The 20,349-nt window shown below is 38.0% G+C and overlaps 1 protein-coding gene across 1 annotated transcript; it reads left to right on the top strand.

The window, feature by feature from the left end:
* Positions 1–19,563, top strand: LOC121327588 (carbohydrate sulfotransferase 10-like). The gene is made up of 6 exons (XM_041271692.1): positions 1–188; positions 3,932–4,067; positions 6,466–6,572; positions 14,064–14,298; positions 17,940–18,045; positions 18,767–19,563. Exons 2-6 carry the CDS (start codon positions 3,968–3,970, stop codon positions 19,302–19,304), a joined length of 1,086 nt encoding a protein of 361 aa, XP_041127626.1. The 5' UTR covers positions 1–188; positions 3,932–3,967; the 3' UTR covers positions 19,305–19,563.
* Positions 19,564–20,349: the final 786 nt, after the last annotated feature.

The following is a 20,349-nucleotide window of genomic DNA, read 5'->3' on the forward strand; positions in this document are numbered from 1 at the left end:
GGTTGGGTCTTACAGTTCTCGCTAGAGGGCGACTGTGATCGCGTTCCAATTGCAAGTCAGAGAAAGGAGCGAAGAAACAAAACGACGAATTGCAAAGCCGGCATTAGAAACATGAAAATGCTTATAAAACCGAACATTTACAACATCGGAGAAGAGACCCCGCCGCAGATTATCCGGTGAAACAGCAGGTGTGTTTAAAATCCATTGTGTGTGTAAGACTTTATCGGCTCTGGTGTGTAGCAGTAGGGTATTATGTGCGGATGCTGTAGCCAATACCATGATCTCAGAAACAGTCGACAAAACCGGCGTTGTGATGGAGTTTGATCGCCAGGATCCGACCGAGGCCTTACCTTTAGCATTTACAAAGCGAAGGGGCGGGGGGTAGAGTTCTGGAGGTTTTGTTGCTCTTGTTTTAATGCGATGTTATTTTCAGCAGTGCCATTGCTTTATAATAAAATTGTTCATGCATTACACCACACAAGTATCTTTTTAATGATAACACAGATGTGTTGTTATGGTGTTTATATGGACTAGGAGATACATCCGCTTAAGTCAGCCAAGCTAATTTAGTTCTTTACTTTACAATCTGTTGTGTTTTTGCAGTCATTCCAGGTGGTTTCTGTTGGGTCAGTATACAATAACACAGTGTGGGTTGAGATTTTTGTTACTACTGTTTAATTGGATATTAATGTAAAAAATATAAACACGCATTTTAAAACCAACAAACAAAAAGTCATCTAGATGTGTTCTTTATTTCAGACATTAGCCTATTCACTGATTCCTTTTCATATCTTTTTGAAAGTGTGACTAATAAATGTAGATCTTTCAAGAAGGTAATTTTGCCCCCATATGCGTTTCAAGCAGTGTTTGTCTAAATATTCCAATTCAGATCACCTAGTCCCTTTTTGCCATGTCTGGCCATGTTTTGTTACATATCCAACCAAACTGGTCTTGCTGTCAGGTACCATATATGTGGATTTTTAATAATAATAATAATAATAATAATAATAATAATAATAATACTTTAAAAAATCCCATTATTTTGTAGACAAAACCCCATTGTTTGGGGTAGAAAATGTCAAGGTATCTTTTACAGTGGATTGATGTTTCACCTAACACCTAATATATATATATATATATATATATATATCTGAATTATTAAGGATATATCAATTCACAATGGATATAAGAGCGCGTAATTTTCCTGATTGGAATGAAATTAAATGACATTTCCAAGTAATTTTAAAATGAACAGCTTTCCTCCTGACATTTCCTCATTAACGTGACAATAGGAACTTTCTTTCATTATACAGAGTATATTATTGCCTGTATCGGTTATTATTAATATATTATTGCCTATATTGTCTCATGATTTGAATGGGATGAGGAAGGCTGTTCAGTGTTGGTACCAGAGAAGCTCAGGACACATGGAATCTCTGAACCCTTTTGACAGTATCAAGGTAACTGTTTCAGCGGTAGAAATAATACTCCTGCTGCCTAGCAGTTTAAGTCATTCTTGGTTTCTCTTTGACGTAACTTACATCTGAGCGCTCGTTTTCATAAAGTACAGCGAAGGCCAAAGCTTCCTAAGACTCATAGCAAAGCCAGGAATGTCTCAGACTGCTGTGCTGGAGTCTGTTTTCCACCCATGTCTTTGTAATTTTTTGTTGCTGTGTTTTTGTGGACAAAAACATGGAAAAAATAGCAAGCCGCTTAAGACGTTTATTGGAAGGCCTCTATCTGCATCTTACTATTTCTGGAAAGTTTTTTTATTTATTTATTTTTTTCAAGAGAACACACAACATTCATATAAAGTATCCCTTTAATGTGCAAGGATAATTTCAAATGTTACTGGATTGAAATATCTAACAATTGTATTCTATGATTCTGTAGATCAAGTTCAATCGTATGGATAGTACAACAAAAATGAACCCTTTCCTGACTTTTTTTGTTGTTGTTGGAGCTGCCACTGTCTCAAAGCCTTGCATCTCAGAAACCATTTGAGGTGGTGACTTCATGTGTGCAAACTTCTATAAACTGCTGGTGACCATGACATTGTCCTCTGACCTAATGTTGCTGCCCTATTGCTTTACAGTTGGTACAAGTTTCACATTAAAGTTTCATTACAGCTGGTGTGAAAAACAGTTTCAGTGCCTCTTCGTTTTTACTCTTTGGATATGGCAGTGGTATACATTTCACATTTCTGTTTTACTTCATGTTTACAAACCATTTGATCAGATATGACATACGCCTTCTATTATGCTATGGGGATGCTGTTTTTTTTTGTTCACATTATCTCTTCATTGAATATGTAATTTGTTAGAAATATGAATTAATTTAGGATTGCAGTGGGAGATCTTTTCAACAACTAGAAGCAAATAAATATGTCCCAGTGTACACCACATTCGTTACCTGCTAGCTGAGCACTATTGTACTTAATATATTCTTTATTATTCTTATCTGACAGGGCTCCTAAAATAATCATTTGTAAACTGTATTATACAATAAGATTTTATTCCAGTCAGGCTGACAGTGTCATTGTTCAGAAACACCAGCCAGCGCTGGCCTGTCTGCCACTGGCAGCAGACTTGAATCTGTTGTTTCTCCTCCTCGTGTTTGATCTTTCATGATAATGGCTCTGGTTGATTGTACTGCATTGCAGTAGGTCACGACTTTCTGCTACTAAGGAAGAAAGTGTTCATGCATTACCAACACAAACATCTTTTCAATGACAACATAGATATCAAAGAGATATTTCCTGTTAGGAAGGAATATAGAGTTTCCAGTTAACGGTTATCAGCAAAAAAAAAATGAACCAGATAATCACGATTATCTTAAATCGTGTTTTAGTTTCCATATATTCACTATTTTCCAAAGTTACTAGTTATTTCTCTCACACCCTTTTTCTTTTTTTCATCCTTATTGTTGGTCTCTCCTCTAGTGGGATGAAATTAATGTTTCTGATGGCTAGTTTATTTCTGTGCCACCATGCCAGCAACTCTGTATGGACAAGTTAGTTATCTACAGGAAGAAAGGAACAGTTCCACTGATCAGTGTTAGATTTGGATAGCTGTCAGAAACAAAGCTATTGCCTGTAATACAATTATTAATAATCATTTTTCAGAACAGTGAGTAATCAAGACTAAACAAAGTATTGATAACATCACTGTGGCAGGGCGGTAGGAGAGAGCCCAGCACATAGAAAAGGTTGTTTGGGAACGGGTTCTTGTTAGTATTATTTTGTGTTGATTTAAAAATACAATGTTTTGTTATTATAATTTATGTGTAAATGTGACGATGAAAAAGCCGTGTTTGTTATTGCTTGGCAGCGTGCAATAAAACCCTGTGCAGAAGGTGGCCATCTCCCGAGTTAATTAAGTAATTAATTTGTTGCTAATTGGGAGATGGTCACCTGTATAAAAAGCCTACTGCTCTCCCTGTTCAGGGTGGATGTTCAAAGAGGAGGAACGTTGTGTGTGAAAACGGAGGAGTAAAAGAACTCAAAAACGAAGGTCAAAGATAAAGAAATGTTGTTTTCAGTTCCTGTTTCTGGACTGACGTCACCACTCGGCTATCCCTGTCACAATCACAAATAGATTATTATCACGATCCTATAAGAAAAAAAAAAATATTTAGAGCTAACTTCCTGAAATCTGTTTAGGAAACATTAATAGTTGCTAGAACATATGATAACCAATAATGTTGAAAGCTAAAAACAGATTTTGTATTGTTACATGACAACAGCCCTATATGTAAAATGTGTATTGAATGAAAAACAATATGATATAGTACTCTACATTATGGAAATAGGTAATTGTGAAATTCTTTATCATGAAACTGATGCCGGCAGCTCTAATTTTTGTAGTTGAAGCCGCTGTGGTGGGACATATATCATTTATCAGTGGCTCACGCAAACTCCTCTCTGTTCCAGGACACAGCACGGTGTTGATGGCTGAAGTCTGACACCATGCGGCATCACTGGCTGCTTCTTGGGGCATGTGGTTGGGTACTCTTGATCCTGATGTTTGCCAGCAAGTTCATCAACTTCTCCTTCAGAATCCCAGATGGTAGGCAATGTGCCAACAAAATAACATGTCCTATTTCTGGAACCTGTCTTTCTTAAAGAATTTAAAAACGCAGTGGGGAATGGATCCAAATGGAAATACTGCCAGTGCTGATTAAAACAATGTATATGAGTCTCGTTAGTGTATTTCTGCCTTTCTTAAGTGCCAGGAAGGCTATTATATTAATAAATACAAAACACCAGTATCTGCGGTTGTTTAGAGCAATTATTATCCACCTGTGTGGTATTAAGAATTATTATTTTTGGACTGTGTTGCTTATTGCGGTTCATTGTTTGATTTTCTTAAAGTTATGTTTCACTTAAACCAGTTGTAGTTGATTGATACAAAAACACAGTTAGAATACTTATTCACAACAAATCTACTGTAACCCTTCACATTACACCAGGTCTTTGTATTGGCTATCATGGCCCTGCTTATCTGAATTTGCTGCTTCATTGAGTGAAGGTTGGCCTTCTAGTAGGTTTTGATTAAAGAGCTGTGGTGCCAGGGCATTTATTCGCCTAGTGTAATTCGAAGGCTTTTGTTTAGTTAACAGTCGCACTGTAGAGCTGCTTTACGGTTGCAATGCTTCATGGGAAGCATGCCCATTCAACTGGTACAGTATGATGAAGCACGTTTTAAAATGGAATACAGATAGCACAGTCTTAACAATGGCTCCTCACTACAGCATTAGAGTGATGCATCTTGATTCCTGCAGTCTTGAAAAAAGTCTGTGATATGTTTAGAAGTCTGAGAGAATTAGAAATTGAAAATGAACGAAGGTATCGCTCAGGTAACCACACAGGAGGCGGGTTTCTCCCAGATGGGAAAATGAGAGAACAAAAAAGTTTTCAGGCAAGTTAGAATTGTTTAGAATTGAAAAAAATTTATATATACTCAGCACATTGCTGTTAGATTTACATTTTTTTGTGTTCATATAAAGAGCAGTATTTTCTGATGGATTGTAGCCAAAACTAAATCTGAATAAAGTTGAGGAATAAAGAACACATAGCTCTAAGCAACCCAGTGTCCTAAAAAATACCATGTTTGCTGTAAAGTACATCTACTTAATGAAGCCTGCAAAATATTTAGCAATTTCATCCTGTAATGACACCATAATTACTGAAGCTTTTTTTGTTTGCTTATTCTCTACCTCAACACATATATACAGGTGGTTTGGCAGGTTCACAGGCATATTAGATTTCATGCAAAGATTTCAAGCCTGACTGACAGCCTCAAAACTGCATTTTGGTTTTTGTTTGCTTTAAATCTATGAAAGCATGGGAGGTTAAAATGGAGAGGACTTCTCTTTGTGTATGACCTTTTCATTAGAAAATCCAGTTGTACAATAAAGGAAGCAGTTAAAATGGTATTGAAGCTAATCAGTGTTTTGAAAATGAATTTTCATACTTTGGACTAGACCTTTTTAATAAGAACTTTCCAAGCGTAATCTTTTTTTAACGATGTGCGTTTAAGGTGTCTGCAGTGTGGACAAGTCACTATGTTCTTTTCACGGCTGCTTCCTGCTGTCATTAGGTGACAAGAATACATATAATTCCTGCCTGGCCCAAAACCGTGTAAGACGAGCAGGAGGGTGAAAAATTAACTCTGAGCATGAGACACCAGGCAGTTATGCAGGCTTCCAGTCCCTGCAGGCTTTCTTATTTATACGTTGTCATGGGTTTGCAGTATATACGTCAGCCTCCAAGTGTTTTAACACTCCAGGTAAACAATATCTGGAAGGTTTATGTTTTTCAATAAAAAAAGATTCCCTTGGTAGAGACCCCTCGTTTTTAGGAGTGTCTCCCAAGACACTGTGACTTTGTTGTACGTTTCCTGCATGCATTCCACTTGCACGTTTACACATTCAAAAACCACTCTGAAAATCCAAAAGCCCAAATGAAGGACAGGACTTGTTAAAGGTTCCCACAGTGACTTGTAAATTGTAAGTATGAAAATGTAAATATTGAGCTGGGTCACCAATATTTGGTCAGCTGTAGCCTACAATTGATGTGAGAAAGTAAGTAAAGCTTTTGACAAAATGTCATCTCTGTCTGTGAAGGAAGTTTGTTGTAGCAAAGAAAAACAGATCAGAAGCCAGAAAGGTTTACAATCCTTAAGGGAGTTTCAGCTGCAGTCCTCTTTTCTGAAGACTTCTTGCCATTCTGTCACTCCGTGCACTGTATAGATATGCTTGTGTTTCTATAGTAATTGGTTAATTTCTGGCTGGGCCAAATGAATAGAAAATCATACATCTAGTATGTTTTTCTCTGTTCAATGAATCACTATCCTGAGGTATTCACATTTGTTTTGTGCAAGTCTCCTATAGTCCCAGGCTTATATACAGTAACAGCATTCTTAAATACGTACAGAACTGACTTGTCTCTTTCTTGCTTTTCAGATTATGGTGGCAGGCCTGAGCCATTGGGTTGGACAGTGATAGCAACAGGTGACGCAGAGTCACCATCACAAGTGCCTAAAAGAAAAAGACCAGACACAAAACTCCAGGTAACAGTCTCCACTTGCTACAGAACTAGGATCTTACAGGCTGAGGTAGATTTAAATAACCCTGTGAGGGGAGCTAGTATTAGTTTGCCAATTTGCTGACACCTACTACAGTTAATATCTCATAAACCATTTCAGCTAAGATATTTGTTATTGGAAACTCCTTGAGCAAAATCTAGCCACAGCACACTTTGTGTTGTGGTCCTTATTTCTGGTACACAGCTGTGTGATTGGATGTTCTTAGTTCTGTTACCAGTGTTGTCCAGTATAAATTAAGCCTTTTACTGCCACTTTGCTTTAGTCTTTGGCCATATCAATGATACAGACTATATGCTTTGACATAGGGTCTTTATAGTTTGTACACAGTTATTTTCTTATGATTCGCTCATGTTCCATTGCAGGTGGTAACCAGTAGAAATTAACCTTTTTGCCAGATTAATGTATAGACAAACTAGGCATGTGCCTAGGGGCCGAACTCAAGGGGTGGCCCAAAACGGTTTGCGTTTTTTCTTTTTTTTTTTAAATACAGATTTGCACCTAAACTGTAACAAACTTCACTCTTCGGCATGTATCTCCAAAATCAAATTGTTCTGACAGGTGTTACACAGATTTCACGACCCCATAGGATTCTGTATCCCCACGTTTCCTTGCCTGTGCAGATGCAGTTTTTCAAAGATCGCTGGATGTGCACGTGCAATATTTCTGTGCCCGAGCTCCGCTGTGCTCTCAAGCACTGTCATTGAGTTCTGCTGCAGCTTGCAACAGATATTTTAAACAAGACAAAACTAATTATGTGGCAAAATAAAACAGCACATTTAACACCACTGATTTTCTACAGTACGCTCAGCCTCCTGCGTTGCTCAATACACGAAACCCTTGATTTACAGTAACCTTATAAAAGTTTTTTTTTTTTTTTTTAAAAACACATTTTCATTTTATTACATGTAAATATTGTTCAGAAACAACAAGTGTTCACGTCCAGCAATCTTTGAAAAAAATGCAGCTGTGTCGGCACAGAATCATCAAGGGTACAGAAATCTAGCAGATGTAACACCTGAACTTACTTGTATGACAAAACATTGGCGGTTTTTCTGCTCTGGAGAAAAGGGCGTTTTCTTTTTCTTTAATGAATCTGATCAACAAAAAAACAAGGAAACATTATTGCCGATTTTGCGTGCAGTAAACTGTAACGCACTTGACTGCACAACTGGTATGTTTGTTTTTTACTTTTTGTTTTCGTGGACTGTTGTGGAGCTACTGTTATGAACAAAAGTTTGAACCCCTTCTATATATTACCTTTTCAGCTTCATGTGGTGTTCCTTGCTTGTTTGAACTGTTGCCTTTTTATTATAATAGTTATAAAGGTTACAATGTATATAGAGGGGTGTGTGTGTGTGTGTGTGTGTGATCATGCACTTATGTATATGTGTGTGTGGCTGTTTGCTCAGTGTACGGGGCCCGCACGTTTTATGCTTGCGTAGGACCCAGTGATGGGTTAATCCGGCCCTATATATACGTGTGGGTATGTGTAGTATGCTTTACATATTTAGCCATAGCTCAGTTATTTATAACTTTGAAAAACCTGAACAAAATTTGAGTATCAACGTTTGTTGATATTTATTTAAGGAGGGGGGCGAAATTTGCCATGACATAAAGGCTATAAAATAGTTATGACATCACAAACTGGTTTTCGGGCTCAGAAATTCTTTGGAAGAGGTAATGTAAGAAAGTGTGTAGTTTGATGATTTAATTCTATTTTTACTTGTGCCACAGGCACAAACAAATCGTGGTACATTGTAGAGAAGTTTTTGTCGGCAGGTATTAAATTAAATCAAGTGTGTTAATTGCACAAGAAGATAAGCTGCCTTTCCCTTGCCTTTACAATTGAGTATCAATCTATGGTAATTAACTTGTTTATAGAACCTTTGTGTATTTTGGGGGGCTGAAGCTGGGACTCCTCCCCTGAGTCATCCCGCTAAAATATCTGTCAGTCACCCTTGAATTACCTGTCAGTCACCCTATTTAACGCGTAGCCAGCTTCTTAATTCTCACCTTGCTTTTCAGTTTGTGGTTACCATGCACTCTTGCAGACCCAATTTTAAAACAGACCTTTGTTTTCAGTCAGTATAAAATAACTACTCACTCAAGGCGGCTTTCATCTGACTCTGATGAAGAAATTCTCTCCCCTTCTGGCTGTCTTCCTTCAGTAATAATAATAATAGTAATATATTTTATTTTTATGTAGCGCCTTTCATAGTGGACCACCATCACAAATCTCTTTACAGAGGGAGGCTGTGAACTGTGCATTATATGCAGAGTCACTTACAATAGGACATTGATTTAACATCTCATCCGCAGGATGGAGCACAAGGAGGTTAAGTGACTTGCTCAGGGTCACACAGTGAGCCAGTCAGTGGCAGAGGTGGGATTTGAACCGGTGACTTTCTAGTTACAAGCCCTGGACTTTAACCACTGGACCACACTGCCTCCTTTACAAATTATCCATTGAAAAAACTTTTAATGAGTCCTGCTTCTCCATATGATGCTGCTTCAATCCCTGCTTATCCAGCTGTACACGCTGCCGTTTCTCTTTGCCGTGCTAAACGCATTAAACCTGAGGACGATTCTCCAGCGCAATTTTTTTTTTCTTTTTTTTTTTTTTTTACAAGGATTGGCCCATCGACAAACTCGTGAAAGCCTTTTCAAAAAGGATTTCCCATTGAAGCAGGGTGCGATCGGGCTGCTTTATTTGTTTCATATTGTAATTCCATATCAGACGAGTCTGTCTGTCCTCTAGAAAGACTCTGCAGAGATCAGTTCACTTCGCTGCCCCAGCTACTTTGCAAGCTTCACTCGCCTGCGGTTCAACATCTACAACCCCTCAGCTTTCACTTTCATCTGATCTTACCTCCAGTTTGCCTTATCAGGTTTAACAAAGTTAACCAACCCTCTATCCACCTCCATTGCTATAGGCAGACATTACATCCTCATCAGTAGAGCAGCAGCTGCAGCGCTCGCCTCTCTTGCTGCTGCAGCCACGCCCACACCTGTTCTCAAGCAGCCAATCTTGATTTTAGCGACCGCCTCTACTTCAGGATCCTGTGCTGTTTCACTAGTTAATTGCACTCACTCTCTCCTCAACTGAGATGCAATATTATTGAAGTAAAGATGTTAATATGGTCTTGATTCTTATTGCAATCTCAGAATTTGTGGATCACAGGGTGGTTGACCGTGGAGATCTGTCTGTTACTCTAAAATCTCGGGATCCTTGGCTGTGTAAGCAAAAGAGAATCGGAGAATTGTACTTGTTTTTTTTTCTGTTTTTAGCAATCTCCCCAACGACAACAACTGGACTCATATTATTTAACATTGTTGATCTCCCGGTCAGCCAAAGCATCTTCTCGGTTAGCATTTGACAATACACGGATTACTGGTCTCGGCCCGATAATGATCTTTAATAGATTCTTCAGTAGTCTCTATGCTAACGCTTGCAGTTTGTGCTTCATCTGGCCTTTTTACCTCTGATGAGGAGGCTGCTTTTGGACACCGCCTCAAATTATCTTCCCCTGCTCTGAACAACATTTTTATTTTATTTATTTATTTATTTATTTTTCAGGAATCATGCGTCTGCAGTTTCTTCTGTTTGTTCTTCAGCTCCGCCTGCTTTTTCAACAAGCAAAGATTCTCATGGAAGACCATCACATATTCCAGCGGCAGTCAGCTGTGCAATAATTTCAATTTTTCATTCTGCATTTCCAAAGGATGCTGATTTTTACTACTGTGCAGTTTCTGTGGCGATGGTCATTCACATGCCAGATGCCCTCTCTCATCTAAATGACAGCCCCTCCAGCTGAAGCACTCCTAGAACTGAGGTCTCTCTCATTGGCTACTTAGACGTCTGGCCTCCAGAAATCAAAAATCTTCCTCTTCAGCTTAATTCCACAGCCTTACTTGAAGTATTCACTATTCTCATTGTAGCCTATCTTTGGGGCCCATTTTCGCCCTTGTGATAATCAATCTCGACTAGACGACTCAGCAAGCCAGGGAGACCTTGGTTCGTCATCCTATCCTTCCTTAGTTTCCCCTTGGGGGAAGTCCTCGCTTCCCTGCCTTGGACACACACACACACACACACACACACACACACACACACACACGTGCACACACACTCCCCTCATAAGTTGCTAATGTGACCACCACACATTTTTAGTGAGGACCATGGCCTTAACCCGGTATTATTCTCATCGCCCCTTATTTTCTTAGTCCAAGAAAGAATAGGAATGATGGAAACTGTATTCTCAACCCACAAGCTTTGACAACCAGTCAGATTACTCCTATAAAATATCCGAACAGGATGAAAATGTGACTCATGCGAGCAACAGCCAATTTATGCTGTAGGTTTTTACATGCTCCTTAAGCACTGGGCACATGTACAGTAATCATGGGGGCATTGATTAGCAAACACAACAGTCTTATGCCTGGCTTAGCTGTTTCATTAGTTCCAGAGGTAGAACTTACTCCTGTGTTGTGCTAGAAAGGCAAGTTGTCCACTGGTTATTAGCTCTGCAGTCTACGGATGCAGTTCTATGGTAATAATTACTGTAGGACTGCAGGCAAACCGCAGCTCCAATTAGTGCCCCCTTTGTTAATACCATCTAGTACCAAAAAGGTTGGCTTAACCCCTATGGGATATCATCAGTATAAACACTCCCAAGTGTGGCATATGGTAAGTACATATATACAGAGAGGCATTTCTATTCCTAGATACTGATTACCTCAAAAAACGGAATGCTTTTATAAAGTTTTGGAACATTTGAAAATGGTTCTGTAGATTTCTTAAAATAAAGAGTTGTGTTTTTGCCTTGTTCATCAGTGCAACAGTGATAATAGATGTTATACTGTTGTGATGGAAATAGAATGACTTTTGGTGGTAAATCTCCCTCCCGAACCTGTGAGGGCAGTAAGTAACAGGAACAGAGTACCCTGGACTGTTTGGCCTGACACTTCATTACCAGGGTTAAAAGGAAGTCGGTCATCTAGAAAGGGGGCGGAGCTTCGGTGCACTAATTCATGGACCCGGAAGGGAAATGATGTGGCAGCTGCGGATTGGAGGAGATAGCTTGCTGTCTGTGTTAAGATTTACAATTAGGTTCCTTGAATATAGACTTTATAACAGAAAAGGAGAGACTGCCTGCTATTCTTGTCTTATTTTTTTCAGATTTTTGTTTGAACTTGTTCTGTAATAGTGAGCTTGAATTTTTTGGTTTGTATTTTTTGTTTAGTTCAGTTTTTTCCCTCTGTTTTTATTATTATTATTTGGCAAAGTCGGTTATTTTCAGTTATTAAAAATAAACCCCACTCAAACACATCTATTTTCAGTTTCTTTATTAAATTGCATGTACGTTTCACTAATACATATACAATGGTTAACTTGGTAAACGTTTATATGGGGATTGGTTTGAATTTAGGCACATTAAGAAATGTTGGTACAGTATTGGGAAGTGCTAGGGTTGCTTTTTGTAAAGTTTCTGGTGGATTGGTTTAAATGCACATTAAGTGTTTTTTACATTAAGCGTTTTAGGATGGTGATAGTTTTTGGACTACTCACATGACCCACAAACACAGGAGAGAAGGTTTGTGTCATGTGAGAAGCTGTAAAGGGGGCTTGATTAGGGCAGGGTTTGTTAATTTAGCACTCTGGTGCTAAACTTTCAAAACAGATTGGCACCAATTTTCAAAACGATTTGCACCCCTTTTTGTATAATCAGGGTTTTGTTGTTTTGAAAAGATGATTCTGTTTTGTGTCCCTCCTGTTGTTCTTTGAAACTTTGCATCGCCCAAATTAAAAGAATCATGAATCATTTTATATGAATGGAGATCTTGTATTACGTGGAAGATAAGGCCTGGTGTTTTTAGGACAATTTTGTGGCCATTTGACATTTATAATTTATACAGTATATCAATGTCAATAATGTACTGATGAATATTTTACTAAAGGCATAAATGTTTATTGAAAAAAAAGGTTATCTCGTAGTCTACAAATCTGAAGAGGCAATATATGTACTACAGTATTTAACTATGTACAAAATATCAAAACTTTTGATTAATGTAATGCAAGGCTTTACACATACTTAGTTATTTTTCACTGTGGATACCCGGTTGCAGATTTTACAGTCATGCTGACATGATCAGATATACACACACACACACACACAAACACACACGCACGCACACACACCCCCTCTTTTCAATTGCACTGTAGCTGTATGAACCTCTTACCTGGTGCTGTACTGTAAGATATGGTCAGCTGTATTAACTTGTAACTATGCGCAGTTAAATACATTTAGCCAAAGTAATTTATGATTTCACATAAAACACAATTACAACAGCAAAAACTTGGAATGAAATTTAATTTAGAAATTGTATGATGCATCAGCTTAAGTGTCTTTTCTCAGAAAGAATGTGTGTAGTAAAAGTTGTAATGGCTCCATTCTAGTCCCTAGTGGAACAGTGCTTGGATGTACCTGGGGCAATGTAAAAACCGAATTCTAAATACACTAGGTCAGACCAGAGTGCAGACCAGCTCACCAAACGTCTGCAACTAGCAGGGAGAAACGGCTGGACTACTAACACACATGTCTAGTATTGTAAAAACAGAACTATAGCACATATATATCCCCATATTGAGATACTTTCCATAGATTGGAAATAATGACCTTTAACACTTAGCAATTCTCTACATGTATTTTGAAATAGGCACAGACCACAGAAGATGTGTCCACTGTGCTAGTTGGACTGTTGATAGCATCTAATACTGTATATGATTATTCATGTGGGTGGTCTTTCTGGTAAATTCCGGTTTATAAATAGCGGGTAGAATGACTTTGCTGTTAAAAGTGCACTATGTTTAAAACTGTTTATTAATGTTCTAAAATGTAATTGTATATGTGATTCACTGATTCCATTCATCCATAACACCATGCTGCACAATTACTTTGTTTCAATTCAAACAGCTATACAATTAAAATGTTAACATCAATAGTTTGCTACTAGTGTACACTTTACACACAGCTTGGCTTGTTGAAAAACCTGCTGCTACTGCTTTGAAATTCAAAGGTGCAATTAATTGACTTCCAGTTTCTGAGTTCTAATTCTGAGCCTTCTATTCAACCAGTCAACTGTTCAGTTCTGTTCCTATTTATAAAGCCTCACAGGTAATGATTATCCCCACTGACACTGATATAGTGAAGGTACCTTTATTAATTCACATTTAATAGAGGCTATACCTGGAACCATGTTTCCCTGTACTCACTAATACCAGCCTGGCTGAGCCATTGAAGGTTATATCTTGGGAATTGCATTTGGTGCAAGAGATGATACCAACTATTTTTTAAAATTTTTATGTTGCCTACCTGTAAAGAACAGCTGTGTTCTGTCCTGGGATTCTCTGAAGCAGGGATGCATTATGATGTGGACTATTCTGTTCTATTGCAGCTTGCTGGCAATGTTGTCGCTGTGGGTGAACAGGACTGGCAGGCAGTCCACACCGAACGCCTTGAACTCATCTCCAGCATGTGTGGCAATGCCTCTGTGAAGAACCTCACCCATACTGCAGTCAACAAGTTTGTTCTGGACCGTATCTTTGTGTGCGATAAACACAAGATCCTCTTCTGCCAGACACCCAAAGTAGGCAATACGCAGTGGAAGAAAGTCCTAATTGTTCTCAATGGTAAATATGTGATGCTGAAGGATACGTGTGTGATTATATGCTTATATCACAAGAGTTCTTATTGCAAGATTGGTATTCTGGAGATAAAGTACAACTGGGCATTTATAGGGATTGGACATAAAAACTAGAAAGATATGCCATCATGTGACTGATTAATTTTCCTCCAAAGCAGTGGAGAGATGATTAGTCAAGCGTGAATAAACTTGGTAAGGATATTATTTAGTATGAGTCAGAACCCTAGGGATGCAGACAGTAGGTGCACTTATCCATCTGTCTGTGCCTAGGTATATCATACTTATATTTTTACATGCACATCCTGTACTGTGGATGTAGGTGATGGTGACCTATTTTCTTGATTCTGTGTATTTGTGCTTGTTACTAACATACTTGTTTATTAAGGAAATCAGTTTCTTGTTTAGAGAGCTGATTGCAGGCAGGTGGCTCCTTAATCCTTAGCCAGCACCGTAGCAAGAAGCATGCTGTATAGGCATTCATGCACTTCTTTTTTTATTTTAAGTTATCTGCTACCACACACAGCCTGTTCAGACGACCTTCCTTCAAGTAGGGCGGACAGACAAGAGCTCTGAGAGTTCTGCCTCTATGGAGAGTTCTGCGATGTGCTACTCATGAACTGATACTAATCAGTGAAGCACAACCTTTTACATTTCTTAGAAGTATAAATACTAAACATAAATAATTATCACAGTGCTCATACTTTGACAGTTTTTGTTTGATTTCCCTGTAAAAACCTCCATTAGAAAATACCGTCTGAAGCATTTTGAAACTGATAAAAATGTAATAAAAATGTAAGTAGTATCTTCTATATTGATCTCAAAACACGCCTCGCAAAATGTGTTGTGATTACAGCGCAAAGTGTACATTTGCCGTGGATCCATGGCACCGCGTTTCTGTTTGCTACACTTATTCTTTGTCGACCTATGATTAATGATTGTAAAAGAAATGACAAGTAGACAGTCTGAGCTTTTTTCTAGCGTAGGCCCTAGTAAATTGAACATGCAGAAAGGTAAAAAAAACAAAAAACACATTTCTTTGATTTTCTCTGAGATTTAAAAATGTAAACCAATCAGAGCTGATGTAACATTTACCCTATTTGCAGTTGAAGGTGCTCGCATATCTTTTAACATTAGGTTCTTACGTGAGTACCAGCAGAAATGATTTACGAATAGATGAAGGAAAACAAGACAAGAACATAAGAAATTCTAGAACGAGAAAAGGCCTTTCGGCCCACATCTTCTCGTTTGCTTTGATGCAAGCATGGTCCTTTAGCACTCAGGAGAGGAAAAACAAAAACAACATGAACCAGGTTCGTAGGGGAAATGAAACCTCTGGGAATCCATAGCTAAACGGACTGGCCTTCCTCCAGGTGGCTAGCGAAAGGTCTTATGGTCACAGAGAGGGTTATACAGTATTGTCAATGACAGCATCCAGTCTATTCTTGAAGGATCTGATAGTCTGCTTCAACAACTCTTTCCGGCAGCCTGTTCCAGTGGTTCGGCACCCTTTCTGTGAAAAAGCGCCTTCTCCCCTCGGTTCTGAATATGCCCTTCTTCAGCTTCCATCTATGGCCCCTGGTTCTGTTCTCTGTGATCTGTGAAAATAATTCTCAGCAGTTACTTTGTTAAACCCCTTGACAATTTTAAATTGAAGTCGGCTCTGGCCGCCTTCTTTCTAGGCTATACAGATTCAGCTCTTTTAGTCTGTTTTCGTATGATATACTCTTCAATCCTGGAATTAATCATGCTGCTCTCCTCTGTACTCTCTCCAATGCCTCAATGTCTTTCTTATGCTATGGGGACCAGAACTGGACACAATATTCTAAGTGTCGTTGTACCAGTGCATTGTATGATTTTAATATAGCTTCTCTTGATTTGAATTCAGCTGTCTTGGCTATACAACCTAACATTCTATTTGCCTTTTTTCATAGCTCTCAGCTTAATAGATTCATCCAGTACTACCCCCAAGTCATTTTCGTACATAGCCCCCTCTGTTTCATTAGTATTCATGCTGTACTTGCCTCTGATGTATTTTGCTCCCTATGTGCAAGACTTTTTATTTATTCACCTTAAATATCACCTGCCATGTCAGCCCAAGCTTGAATCTTGTCTGAATCTCTTTGTATCATTAAAGTTGCTGATTGGGAGTTGGCTGCCCCTCCCAGTTTTGTGTTTTCTGCAGACTTGCATAGTTTACTGATTGTCTTGGTCCAAGTCATTTATATAGATGAAGAATAGCAATGGTCCCAGTACTGATCCCGGTGGTACCCCATTTGTTACGTGACTCCAGTTTGATGCCTGAACTCTAATTAAAACTCTATGCTTCCTATCTTATAACCAGTTATGAATCCTTGTTGCTACTGTACCATTTATTCCTACTGATTTAATCTTTAGATAGTCTTTCGTACAGTACTTTGTCATGTGTTTTGAAAATGTAAGTAGATTGTCATACGCACTATAATTGAACACTCTAGTAGTTGCCTCCTTAGAATCTCCCATTCAAAGTCGTTTTAATGTATATTGCGACCCCTCCCCCTCTTTTATTGTGTCTGTCTTTCTTAACTAACCTGTATCTTTCCATGTTAAACTCGTCTCCATTGTTTGGAGTTAATCAGGGTTCCGTTATCAATGTATAATGTCACACTTCTGAGGGTTTCCAATGCCCCAGTTATTCTGAATTTTTTATTTTTTTGCTGAATGTTATTATTAGGTTGTTTTTTTTGTGGGAAATTGTTAGTCTATATGGTTTAACATTTTAGACAAATACATCTGTGATATTAGAAGTCGGTTCAGGCCACTGTTAATATGTGCATCTGTTAATATTATATTTAAGCTCAAGCCTGTGTAGTTCATGTGAAATTCAACTCTTCACCTGGTTCTTGGTGTTGTGTAGGATCATCATGCTTTCTCAAGCTAATATTGTGATTTGTATAATTTTATAATTAGTTTTTTGTCTTTAAGGTAACGTATGGGCAAAAACTAAATGCATTTGTTGTAATTTGTACTTTTAAGTCAAAGAAAACCTAGAAGACAAGTATATTATGAAAGCATCCTTCCTAGAATTCTATATAAAATAAGGAATTTTGTTTAAACAAAGCAGTTATAATATGTTCTTATTAAACAGGTTAAAAATTATGTTTTTAAATATTAAATACTAATAAAACTGAAATTGGCTTAGACTATATCACAGAATATATTGTGACATGAACTAAAAAGGCAGATCAAGCCACATTGCTCATTTTTAATTCCATTCACCAGACCAATACTTTCATAATATTGACAGCTTTACTTTGTTCCTTTTGTTAAATACCAGGGTTCTAAATGATCACTAGCACTAGATCAGTCAAGACCTATTTGGATGAACCTATTCAAGATATATTGCTATGTGAAGATTTTTGTCACAGTATATGGACCAAATCACATCAATTCTTCCATACACAGTGAACCCATTCATCTTGGTTAGGTCATCATCTGAGCTCCTGGTTCATTGTAACATAAATGAAGTTGACTTCGACGCACACTTATTATTAGCTTTCAATTAAGTATCGTTCTTGCCTATCTAAGCAAGTGTTTTGAAGACAATATAGATTGGCCCGTGTTCTAATTCCTATCTTTGCTTTTCTCTAGGGGCTTTTTCCAGTGTTGATGAAATACCTGATAATGTTGTCCACGACCATGAGAAAAATGGCCTGCCACGCCTTTCCACTTTGACTGAACCAGAAATAGCAAAAAGGTCTGTAATCCCATGTCAGCACCCATCACTCATGTATGTGTTGCACTGTCTTTAGGACCATGTTTCCCCTGTATCACTGTACTATAATCGAGAGAGGTACCCTGGTCAACAGCAGGCATATTTTTCTCTTCATTATTAACTTCTTAATTGATTATTTTGTGTTGTTTGTATTAGATGCACACTTTAAACAAAGATGCCTCCCATTCCTTTTAAACTATTCCATTAAAAAAGTACATTCCACTAGGTGATACACAGCCCCTCTGTGCACCTGAACAAAGCTTCCACTGTAACTAACACCTATTAGTCTAATTGCATTAAATGCTTGATATGAATACCTTTCATCTTGAGAAGGACTTTGATAATTGAAGAGGTGTATCTTAATACTGACAGGGGTTAAATAACCAATAAAGAACTCCAGGTTGTGAAAATCAAACACCCATGTCTTATTTCTAACTGTAAAAATATGAAAAAAGCTTTAAATTACAGAAGCATTTAGATCTGCTTCAGTTGAATAGACTTCAGTATGTTGTTGTGTTTGTGTATTTTTACCTTGATGCAAACTTTGACATTTATATTGGTAAATCTGCCACCACCAAGCTTTTATGCTTCAGTGCACACAAGACATGGATGGCAGAGTACAATGTTAGCACGCTTCAGGGTATGTGAGAGTAATTTAGCTATGTTATTTTACAATGTAAATATGTTTCTGTTTCTTTTTCAGGTTAGATACTTACTTCAAGTTCTTAATTGTGAGAGATCCTTTCGAAAGACTCATATCTGCTTTCAAGGACAAATTTTTATACAATCCTCGTTTTGAGCCCTGGTATAAACATGACATTGCACCCGCGATCATTCGCAAATACAAAAAGAACCGCTTGGAAACCAAGGGGCTGCAGTTCGAGGACTTTGTGCGCTACCTGGGAGACCCAAACCACATGCGACTCGACAGACAGTTCGGAGACCACATAATTCACTGGGTCACCTATGTAGAACTTTGTGCTCCTTGTGAAATTAAATACAGTGTCATTGGACACCATGAGAGCCTTGAACGGGATGCTCCGTTTATTCTGAAGGCAGCAGGCATAGACCATTTAGTGTCCTATCCCACAATCCCGCCAGGCATTACCTTGTACAATAAGACCAAGGTGGAGCAGTACTTCTCTGGAATTAGTAAAAGAGACATCAGACGTCTCTATGCACGCTTTCAAGGAGACTTTGAGCTCTTTGGCTACAAAGAGCCAGATTTTTTACTAAACTAAACTACCTTAGAACTGTAAATGTTTATATTTGTTTGTTTTTAAGAAATTTAATGTATGTGCTACATTCAATATGAAAAAGAAATGTATCTCAGACTTATGTTCAATAACTAGTAATACACAACTTAGAGAGTTCATGTAAGGAACCGGGCGTGCCCAAGTTGCTTGCTTCTACTATAGCTTTGTAATATTTAACAGTTTAATTCTTTTCTCCAGACATGTTGCAAGTGGTACAATGGATTAAAGACCTTGCTCAAAGGTATTATATAATGTTTTCTTGAATTTAATTTTAAAAATATTTAATCAGTATGTCTTTAATATGTTTAAAACACACAATGTTTGAAGACTACATTCCAGATTATATAATATCGACTGGAGATGAGGCATATAGTTAAAAACTATTGTCCCTGAGGGGGATACAGGGGGATTATATTGCCCAAAGCCACAGGCTGAGGACTGTATTGTCCCCTGGAGGACACTAGATCAACATGAAATATCATATCCATATATGTTTTATTAAACACGACGGCTTTATCAGCATTCGGTTTCTAGACAGCAACACAGAACTCTTGTAGAAGGCAGTTCATGTCTTGAGGCTCGCATTTCTCCATGACTTCTATAAGTCTGTTTTGCTGAGAGATGGCAGTAGATGTTTTCGTTACAACTTCTATGTTTTCATCGTCTTTTTTGTTTAGGATTTATGAAGCTCATCTTCAGAAAGCTGAGGAAAACACACATCCGCCATATTTTTACTTTGTGATGTGAAAGGTGAGCTTCAGTCTTGGTAAAGCGGTTGGAAGAATTCAAGTATACGTACTGTTATGAATATAGACCATTGTTAAGACTTCAGGGGCTATAGTGTAAACTATAAGCTGTCTAGTTTAGTTTAGTTTATTCACTTTGTCCCCGCAGGGCCAGCACAGATACATCTCAATAGAGCATGCACTAATACAAAGAGAGACCTAAGTAGACCACACTCAATAAAATAACAATACATCAATACAATAATTCCAAACAATGACTATACCATGGGTTAATAAATCAGTAT

Source organism: Polyodon spathula, chromosome 15 (genome assembly GCF_017654505.1).
Source record: "Polyodon spathula isolate WHYD16114869_AA chromosome 15, ASM1765450v1, whole genome shotgun sequence".
NCBI classification, from domain to species: Eukaryota; Metazoa; Chordata; class Actinopteri; order Acipenseriformes; family Polyodontidae; genus Polyodon; species Polyodon spathula.